This window comes from Oculina patagonica, chromosome 7 (genome assembly GCF_052425735.1).
Source record: "Oculina patagonica isolate OP01 chromosome 7, crgOcupat, whole genome shotgun sequence".
NCBI classification, from domain to species: Eukaryota; Metazoa; Cnidaria; class Anthozoa; order Scleractinia; family Oculinidae; genus Oculina; species Oculina patagonica.
This window is the reverse complement of record NC_135764.1, coordinates 11,507,083-11,517,179: the sequence shown is the minus strand read 5'-3', so window position 1 is coordinate 11,517,179 and position 10,097 is coordinate 11,507,083. Positions and strand designations below refer to the sequence as shown.

Here is a 10,097-nt window from a genome sequence, read left to right as displayed (position 1 = left end):
GGGCTACGTCGTCATTCAGCATGGATACGCGCGCTACTTAAATAGAACCCACACAAGACAATATATCACCGTAAAGCTGATAAAACATAGAATCCGAAAATGTTAATCTTTTTAACTGTTTTTGTTTTAGTAAGCACGCGCAAACCTTTAAATGCAAAACTGACGGTGTTTGTTTCACTGCTAGCTGTACCCGCCTTTGTATTACCGCCGGCAACCAAACAAACTGGACTATAACACTCGGAAGACATAAATCAGGTGCTAACAAACTGTATGAGGCTTTTTCGATATTTCTATTAGTTCCTAAGAAAATCCACTTTGAAGTTGGACAATAAAGAATTTTTCGGTTATTATTATCTGTGGCAGCACGGGATCAAGTAGAAATTCAACCTTAGCAGGGAGACGAGTCAGCTTTTGAAGCCAAAAGTACCCGAATTTGGTAAGGATGGGCCGATACTCGAAACTAAATATTCGATACATCGATATTTTGACTTTTTTGAAAAGTATCGATACACACGTGACCTGAGCCTGCGGTCTTCTGGTCAGCACCTGAGGTTTAAAAATGCAAACAAATATTGATTTTCTTGACAATATTTGGATTTTTCTATTGCCTTGACTTGATCTAGTTCACAGTGAAATAAAAAGACCAAAAATCTGCATTCCTGGCTAACATTTATAATGCCAGGACTGTCCTTTGTATGGTCAGACGAATCACGTGACATACCAATAACGTCATAATATCGATATCGTATCGTTTTGAAAAACCTGTATCGGCCCATCCTTAGAATTTGGTCCTGGTGACCCTAGCGTCATAATCTCGTTCCCAGATCTCTTCGCTCACAAGAGATTTGGGAACCGCGCACTGGGTTGCGAGTACAGCCAAAACCAGGAGGTGACTAGTCACGCAAATCGCGGCGGGTTTTTAAACGTAACACCGTGACTATCACGATGTCTTCTAACAAGAACGTGATTACCATTGGAAGTCTCATCCAAAAGGACCTTAATAATGCCTATTTTCTTCCTCAACAACCTTCTTCGTATTCCAAAGGGTACAGGTTTCAGAACGACGCAAAATACCGAGTGTTCGATTCGCCTCCACCTCCGCTAAGGTTCAACCAGGTTTTGTTCCCGTTGCGAAATCTCCCAGCTGCCGGCGAAGGAATCCCTGTAGTAATGGACCACAAGCCGCCGTTGTACTTGCAGAAACACTGGGAAAAATGGCTGCCAGCTTTCGCACCAGCAACTGTGAAGTCAGTGGATGAATCACTGCTGGATGATGTTCCAATTGTGACTTCAGCAGCCCAGCAAAACATTCCTAAACACAAGCACAGCATTCATCCAGATGTCATGTACAAACTGCAACTAAAAAGCTCGATACTGGAAATTGGAGTACCGGTTCCAAGGCACATGGACGAAAACTCCATTTCTTATCCGTGCGCAGTAAAAGCTGACATGGGCTGGTGTGGACGTGGAAGCGTGCGTGTTGCTGACTCGAGCGAGCTGTCTGAAACTTTGAGACACATCAGAGATGCTTGCAGTTGGGAAGGTGGAATTGTGTTTCAAGAGTTCCTTCCAGGAGTCCACGAAGTGCCCAGCTTTCAATTTCATCTGGATAAATCAGGCGAAATTTTCTGGGTTGGTACATCTTTGGGGAGTTTCGATGTGTTTCAATGGACCGGTGCCACGGTTGATTGGGACAAACATGAAGATTACAGAAACCTGGTTTACGAAGACTTTACAGTACCCATCGCAAATTATCTGCAAAATAACGGCTACTTTGGCCTTGTGACCTTCGAGGTTTTATTTACAGATCATGGAAAATATTTGGTCGATTTGAACGCAAGAGTAGGCGGTGATACCACGCATATGTTGTTAGCTCGTTACATGGCATTGGATCTGGGCTTGAAACACTCCGCGATGTTTTCAGAAAATACTCACAACTTCACAGGTGCTAAGCTGGTCGAGAAGACAAACGATTTGAACAAAAAGAACCAGGGGAAAATTGTCGTTCTGGCTGTTGCTGATGTGGAGAAAGGCTGTGATTCAGATGTGTCTGTCTTTGCCAAGACCCCTGAAGAAGTTCAAGCTCTTTTTAAGGAACTTACCAGTTAATTTCATTGCAAGCAGTTATTCAGGATCTGCATGCGTAATATTTTAGGGACCATTTATTATTTATGTCAGGGGGTGGGCTGGCAAGATCCATCGAAAAGTAAAACAAAAGTTGTTGACCCCCCTCCAACGAAAAGAAGAAAAGTCATGAACCCTCAGCATGCAATGTGAAAAATAGGTAGCCCCCACCCCGCCCATATGCAAAAAACTTTTCTCAAGATGAAGAAACTTTAATACGGACACTTGAAAGCTTGTATTTTGTATTGTATTTTGTATGTTTGTTCTCACTGATTTTGCAAGTGATTGATAAATGCTGAGGAAAATCTGGTACCAGCTTATACAGTTAACTTGTCCAACTCGATCTGGAGGTAATATTGAGACATTTTCGATTCGTGATACTGTGACCATTTTCTATATTAGTTTTAAACTGTGATGTATGAGCTATTATGTTTCAGACTCTCAACATTTCCATTTGCAATATCAGAAAACAACAATAAAAGCATTTCTCAATCAATAAAAAAATAAATCAATCAAAAAATCAACAATCAAAAATCAAAAATCATAAAAAATAGGCAGCCCTAACCCGCTCTCTGTACACAGATTCCCTGATGACCCCCCCCCCCCTGAATATCCTGGATTTATCGTGACCCACCCCTTATTCTTGCCAGCCCACCCCCTGGCATAAATATTGAATGGTGCCTTATTTTTAATATCAAGGGTGAACTATAAGGGAAAGCTAGTAAAGCTTGTCAAAGTAGATAGGTAACCGAGTGTGTAAATTGCAACAGTACAAAACAATAACCCCTCCTCCTCCCCCCACCTTCCCATCAGGACCCCCCAGCTTCTGGATTCCCTCTTTTCCTCCAGAAAATGAATGAAATATTTAAAGTTGACAAATCTTAATAGAAAATCTAGTTAATCAGCCCATTCCAAGCATAAATTAAAGTGAAGAAAAAAGTATATTGAAATAAATCCAGCAGCATGTATGCCACAAATAAATTAACAAATTACAGTAATTTCTTTTTATAAAAATATTGTTTTTCCAGCCCAGGCTGAATAATCTTACTTTTCTGCCGATTTTAGGCTGAAATATTCTTCCGAATATTCTTAGGTTATAGCACTGACATTTCCATTTTAGGTATTGGAGTAAAGTGCCGGGGGGGGGGGGGGGGTAGACGTAGATGTAGTCTCTGCAGCTTAAATTGGATAATAATAGTTGATGGTTTTGAGTTAATGATGTTTAGGTACATAGCAAAGTAGGGGGATGTAGGGGGATGTTCCCCTGGGAAAATTTACATTTTTAGAACCTCAGAAACATTGTTTTAGGCATTCTGATAGAAGATCATAGAATTTTTGCACTATTATAGATGCTGTCAAATGAGTAATTAAACCATGACCCACCCATTTTCCTCCCACCCCCAATCAAAATCAGTAATGTGGACTATAATAGTGACCGGGCCCACTCCCAATTTTTCATAGCCCCCCCCCCCCCCTGTACTTTTTGACCAGTCCCTAACAATATTACAAGTGTACAAGTCTTGCAGAAAATTTGAAATACTTTTCTTGTTAAAGCCTCACATACTAGTGCGTTAGTATCTCATCTGCCCATAAGTAGTTGTCTTGCACCTATGGCCCACCATATACTTAATTTACTTAATACTTAATTTGGCCACTTATTTAGCAGAATGGAGACATTGTAAAATACAGTAAAAATAAATAAATGTGGAGCTCTGCTTTCATGCTTGCCTAAATCGATGACCTATATTTTGCTGGACTCGCACAAAGTGTGTGTAAGCATGGGAAAACAAAATGCAAACAGTGTAAGAGATGGACCATTATAGTTTTGAGGGGGGGGCGGTAGGAAGGAAAATTGTGTAGTTCCATAAGTTATCCATACCTCCCCCACAGAGGGGATTTTTCCTAAGAACCCCCCCCCTTCTCTCTGGAAATTCCAATAAAGCTTCATACATTTCCTTAACGTTTTTGGCCTTTGAGACCCCTCCCACCCTCAGGAATTTTCAATTCCTTCTGAAGGGGGGTGGAGGGGGAGTATGGACGTTTTCTAGAACCACACATTATCAAGAAAATAATATTTAGCAACAAAGCCAGGAAAAAGCCATGGAAAAAAATACTAAAAAAAACTTTCCCCTTTGTGGTGGTGGCCCATGGGATGGGGGCACTATAAGAATATGTGCACTCCAGTGTAAAAAAACATTTATTTCAGTACAAAAATAGTTAAGATTAATAAATTTCAGTCAAGAAATAGAAATACAGAAATATTTTTGGATAAAGGGCTTTGAAAATAGGGCTTTTAGACGGGCTTGAAAAAAGAAGGGGATTTGAAGAGGGTACTTTGAAAATGGGAATTTGAAATGAGCACTACGAAAAGGGGGCTTCAAAGGAGTAGAAGTGGAACCAGCTGCAAAGGGACTTAATCGAAAGGGTGTTATGAAGAGGGTGTTTGATTGAAATGAGTTTTGAAATGGGGACTTAAAAAAGGGGGATTTAAAAAAAAACCTTGCAGAGGAAGTTTTGAAAAGTGGGCTTTGAAAAGAAGGTAAAAGGTTATGGAAAGGGCGCTCTCAAAAGGAGACATCGAATTACGATCTTAAATATTCATTGAACTGGTTCCAAATAAAGAAATCCACAGCATACAACGTGGTATATGTTTTCAACTAAACCGTTAAAATTCTTCTTTTCTCTAAATGATAAAACTAGCTAAAAAACAACAAAAGCACCATGTGTGATACTTAAATAACATTTCTGCAAGACCTGTACACAGCTTGCAAGACGCCGCCTGCAAGCAATCATGATCGGCCGTTGTTAAGGCGATGACACTTTTGCCGCCTCTCAACCAATGGGAATTTTCTGTTTCTGGAGAAACGGGAAATTCAATATTTCCAAAGATGTCTACAGCCCCTCTATTTTTTTCGCTCCCCGCCCCCCACCCCCTTGCTTCTTCCGTTTTGCGCTGGCGTCCAGTTCTCTCGCCGTTCTCACCGCGCGCTCATCGATCGAAAAAACACGAAAAAATAGAGGGCTGTGGACAGTCTACTTGTAATTGTTACTCCAATACATTCTAAAACAGAAATGTCAACGCTAAAATCTAAGAATATTCACCGGAATATTTCAGCCTAAAATCGACAGAAAAAAGAAAAAAGGAATATTCAGCCTGGGCCGGAAAACAATATTCTTATAAAAAGAAAAGAGTGTAATAAATTGTTGATTTATTTCTGGCACACATGCTATTTGGATTTCTTTTAATATACTTTTTTATTCGCTTCAATGCTTGGAATGGGCTGATTAAGTAGATTTTTTTATTAAGATTTCTCAATTTTAAATATTTCATTCATTTTCTGGAGGAAAAGGGGGAATCCAGAAGCTGGGGGTCCTGATGGAAGGGTGGGGGGAGGGGGAGGGGTTATTGTTTTGTACTGTTGCAATTTACACACTCGATCGGTTACCCTTCTACTTTGACAAGTTTGCTAGCTTTTCCTTATAGTTTCTTATAGTTCACCCTTGATAATATAAAATAAAATGTTATGTATTCATATAAGATTAAATTTAGAAATACAGTTAACAATAAATACAAGCGAAAATAATGAACGACGTTTCGGTGACATCCTGGCACCATTTTCAAGTTAAAATTCATATGCGAAAGAAAGTTATTGAACATTTATTTTTATCTTAATTTATTCATTATCACACCTTTATCTTAGTATAAATAACTTTCTTTCGCATATGAATTTTAACTTGAAAATGGTGCCAGGATGTCACCGAAACGTCGTTCATTATTTTCGCTTGTATTTATTGTTATGTATTCAGATCTTAAATAACTGCTTGGAATGAAATTAACTGGTTAGTTCCTTAAAAAGAGCTTGAACTTCTTCAGGGGTCTTGGCAAAGACAGACACATCTGAATCACAGCCATTTTCCACATCTGCAACAGCCTGCACGACAATTTTTCCCTGGTTCTTTTTGTTCAAATCGTTTGTCTTCTCGACCAGCTTAGCACCTGTGAAGTTGTGAGAATTACCTGAAAACATCGCGGAGTGTTTCAAGCCTAGTTCGGCCATGTAACGAGCTAACAACATATGAGTGGTTTCACCGGCGACTCTTGGATTTAAATCGACCAGGTATTTTCCGTGATCTGTGAATAAAACCTCGAAGGTCACGAGCCCAAAGTAGCCGTTACTTTGAAGGTAATTTGCGATGGGTACTGTAAAGTCTTCGTAAACTAGGTTTTTGTAATGTTCTTGTTTGTCCCAATCAACCGTGGCACCGGTCCAATGAAACACATCGAATTTCCCTAAACAAGTACCGACCCAGAAGATTTCGCCTGATTTATCCAGATGAAATTGAAAGCTGGGCACTTCGTGGACTCCTGGAAGAAACTCTTGAAACACAATTCCTCCTTCCCAACCGCAAGTATCTCTGATGTGTCGCAATGTCTCAGACAGCTCGCTCGAGTTAGTAACACGCTCACTTCCACGTCCACACCAACCCATGTCAGCTTTAACTGCGCACGGATAAGAAATGGAGTTTTCGTCCATGTGCCTTGGAACCGGTACTCCAATTTCCAGTATCGAGCTTTTTAGTTGCAGTTTGTACATGACATCTGGAGGAATGCTGTGCTTGTGTTCAGGAATGTTTTGCTGGGCTGCTGAAGTCACAATTGGAACATCATCCAGCAGTGATTCATCCACTGACTTCACAGTTGCTGGTGCGAAAGCTGGCAGCCATTTTTCCCAGTGTTTCTGCAAGTACAACGGCGGCTTGTGGTCCATTACTACAGGGATTCCTTCGCCGGCAGCTGGGAGATTTCGCAACGGAGACAAAACCTGGTTGAACCACAGCGGAGGAGGAGGCGAATCGAACACTCGGTATTTTTCGTCGTTCAGAAACCTGTACCTTTTGGAATACGAAGAAGGTTGTTGAGGAAGAAAATAGGCATTTTTCAGGTCCTTTTGGATAAGACTTCCAATGGTAATCACGTTCTTGTTGGAAGACATCGCAAAATCCACGGTGTTACCACAAAAAAACCGCCGCGATTTGCGTGACCTCCTTGTTTTGGCTGTAGATCACGCAACCCAGTGCACGGTGAATGACGGGAAGAGAGAACACTCAGCCTTTGTGACAAGGACCTTTCCAGAAGCCGTGTACGTGAGTCGTACGTGTGGTTCTAGCCCCGGCTAAACGATAAAACATTTTCATCCAACATCCTGATGAAAGAGCATGTTTGACCGTTTAGCCACCTCTCTCGACATTGTATTTTTTAATGGTTTCCCATGTTTGATCTAGATCAAACATTTTCATCCAACATTTTGGTTCACGCCCACATGAAAATTGTTAAAATTGTTATTGAAATTATTTGTAAATAGCGTAGTTAAATTTTAGTCTGTTTTTATTGTAAATATAAATTTCAAGTCTTTTTATTATTATTATTTTTATTTATTTTATGTGTCCCCTATTAGTAGAGAGTGTTTCACTCTCGGCTAGAATTCTTTTGACACATTAATAAAGTAATTGTTGATTGATTGATGTTTGATTGTTTAGCCGCCTCTGCAGACAAAGCAAGCCAAGGTGTGAAAAAGCAACCAACCAGAAACCGAATCTCTGTGACGTCGTGCCACGCACAAGGCGCTATGTGGGCTCACTTTGTTTGATGTTTGATCAAACATTGTTTGCTCATTTAACCACCAAACAACTGGGGTGCTTTTTGCGGCACTCTATTAAAGCTGACTCGTCTCACTGCTTAGGTTGCAATGCTACTTGATCTCGTGCTGTGCCAGATAAGATAATAGACCATTTGCATTATATGACGTAAAAGCGCAAGGAATTCTGGTAGTTGTAGTTAGGTTCGCGGGAAAACGCCATTTCTGGCTTATGATTGGCTCAGGGCAGCCAAGCGTGAAGGTGGACATCCAGGACTTTTATTTTGATCTGACGCAGTGCATGCAGAAGCGATGACGAATAGAAGAACAAATTCCGCCGACCGCCTTATGATATAAGGCGATGGACTGACGTTGTCGCCTTAAAATGATTCCTTTAGATGCATGTTACTTTTACAGTTCTTAGCAGGCCTGTAGGCAGGATTTTAAACTACGGTTCTTCAGAGCGCCAAAGATCTGAAAGATGCAACCGTGTCAATGCCGAAGATGTAAGCTACTACTGGGGGTCCAGGGGGCATGCCTCCCCGGGAAATTTTGAAAATTAGACAGGCCGAAATCACATTTTGTGCGTTTTGAAGGGAGTTTCATAGGCAACTAGGCAGCTTAAAGTAAACTTAAAAAACACGATTATTTCTAGTCCTTTTCAGTTAAAATCAAAGCTCCTTATTTTTGGAAGGGGAACGCGCTTCACCAGGCAACCAACCTTGCGCTTGACGGATTACACCACCAAAACATACATTTACGACTTAAATTCCTAAACCGCGTGTTGAAGGATATTCAGACAGATATTCGATATGTTTCAAAAACAAATTGGGAGAACGTTTCGCGGGATCATTTTCTCGACTCCCGAGTCCCTAGTTTGAACGTCTCTCAAGCCCTGCTAATCTGACTACAAGTTTAATTACTTTTCCAGAAGGTAAATGACATAAATATTTATTATCAAAAGAGCCTAGCTAGCACCAAGAGACAGATCCAGAGGTTGTCTTGCACGGGCGCGCCTAAATTTAAACGGTCCGTTTACCATTAAAATTGCAAAATTAAAAATGCCGGCCCTTATTCGTTGATCCATTTTCAGTAGGTTATAGCATAAAGACGTCAAAATAGAAAACCGTTTGCTTATATCTTTTACAGGTCGAAAAAATTGTCTCTTTTTTTCGGATTAAGCGAGCAATTACAAATACGTTTTAATGACTGCAGTCATCGGCATCAATAGTTTCATGCAGGCGAAAGCTACACAAAGTAATATTAAGACAGTACTTACAATTTGAGGCAGCTTAATTAAAATTTACCGTCATACGCCACTTGAATGATCTTGAATGTACTTGAATAACTTGCGTATTTTCTACATCACATTGTGCTGGCGGGCTGCAAAGTTTAACACGATATTTTTTACATCAAACGCCTCTCAAACTGCTCAAGGCTACTAAATCGACGGAAAAAGGCCGTTTAATACTCACCAAGAATTATTTCGGTCAAGCTGATTATCCTCTGCGTAGTTATTCGATAAAACGCTGTAGAAAGCCGGGTCAAAAATACTTCCACACATTTGTTTTGGGCCGCGCGCGCTGTTCAAATCGCTCTGAATCATTCACAAGCTCGTATTACATACAGAAAAGGAAACAGATCTGTTTTGTCTCTTCAGTGATGTGCTTGACAACGGAACAAGCGACAAAAACAATAGAAAAAAGTTAACAATTACCTTTTGCTATATTTACATCAAGTTATAGTCAATTATTAAATTATCTTTTTGCCGCGCGTCGTTTTCTTCTGCTTATTAAAGCCAGCAGAAAGATTTTGGTTGATTTTTCCTCACCAGGTAAACAAAATTCTTCACCAGGGAGAAATAAAATTGACCAAGGATTTTTCAGATATTCACCAGGGACCAGGGAGGTCAAATTTCCACCAGGGAGGGCAAAATAACCCACCAGGTCGGGTTTCACCAGGTCTGTTACAGAGGGGTGTTGCAAAGTTTACGCTCTTGTCGCTTCGAAATTTGTTTATACATTTATTTTTTCAGTTACCTGAAAACAGGATGATAGCTTTGGAATGAAAATTGGCTGAGTTCTGTGTTTTAACCAAGACAGACAAATGTTGTTCGTGTTCAAGTAAGTTTAATATGTACGTTGTGTGGAGGAGTTCACTTGGTAGAAATTTATTCATCGCGGCCGACAACTTCTCTTGGTAAATAATTTCAGCCTAATATCACAGCTTCAAAAAATCGCGCACTGGAAACAGATTGCTTGAAAGGACGAGACATGGATATAACTAAATTTGTGTGGAATCAAGTGAAAGCGAGGCAAGCCATTGACTTTGTTTATC

The 10,097-nt window shown here is 40.3% G+C and overlaps 2 protein-coding genes across 2 annotated transcripts; one reads left to right on the top strand and one right to left on the bottom strand.

Annotated features, from left to right (window-relative positions):
* Positions 1-887: 887 nt before the first annotated feature.
* Positions 888-3,847, top strand: LOC144660411 (uncharacterized). Its single transcript, XM_078521029.1, has one exon. The coding sequence runs from the start codon at positions 946-948 to the stop codon at positions 2,107-2,109; it is 1,164 nt and encodes a 387-aa protein (XP_078377155.1). The 5' UTR covers positions 888-945; the 3' UTR covers positions 2,110-3,847.
* Positions 3,848-4,770: 923 nt separating this feature from the next.
* On the bottom strand, positions 4,771-7,260 carry LOC144660672 (uncharacterized). The gene has a single exon (XM_078521356.1). It carries the CDS (start codon positions 7,116-7,118, stop codon positions 5,958-5,960), a length of 1,161 nt encoding a protein of 386 aa, XP_078377482.1. The 5' UTR covers positions 7,119-7,260; the 3' UTR covers positions 4,771-5,957.
* Between the last annotated feature and the right edge of the window lie 2,837 nt (positions 7,261-10,097).

Excerpts from the sequence above, each read along its gene's own strand:
- LOC144660411 (XM_078521029.1), top strand. The coding sequence starts at position 946 with ATGTCTTCTAACAAGAACGTGATTACCATTGGAAGTCTCATCCAAAAG.
- LOC144660672 (XM_078521356.1), bottom strand. The coding sequence starts at position 7,118 with ATGTCTTCCAACAAGAACGTGATTACCATTGGAAGTCTTATCCAAAAG.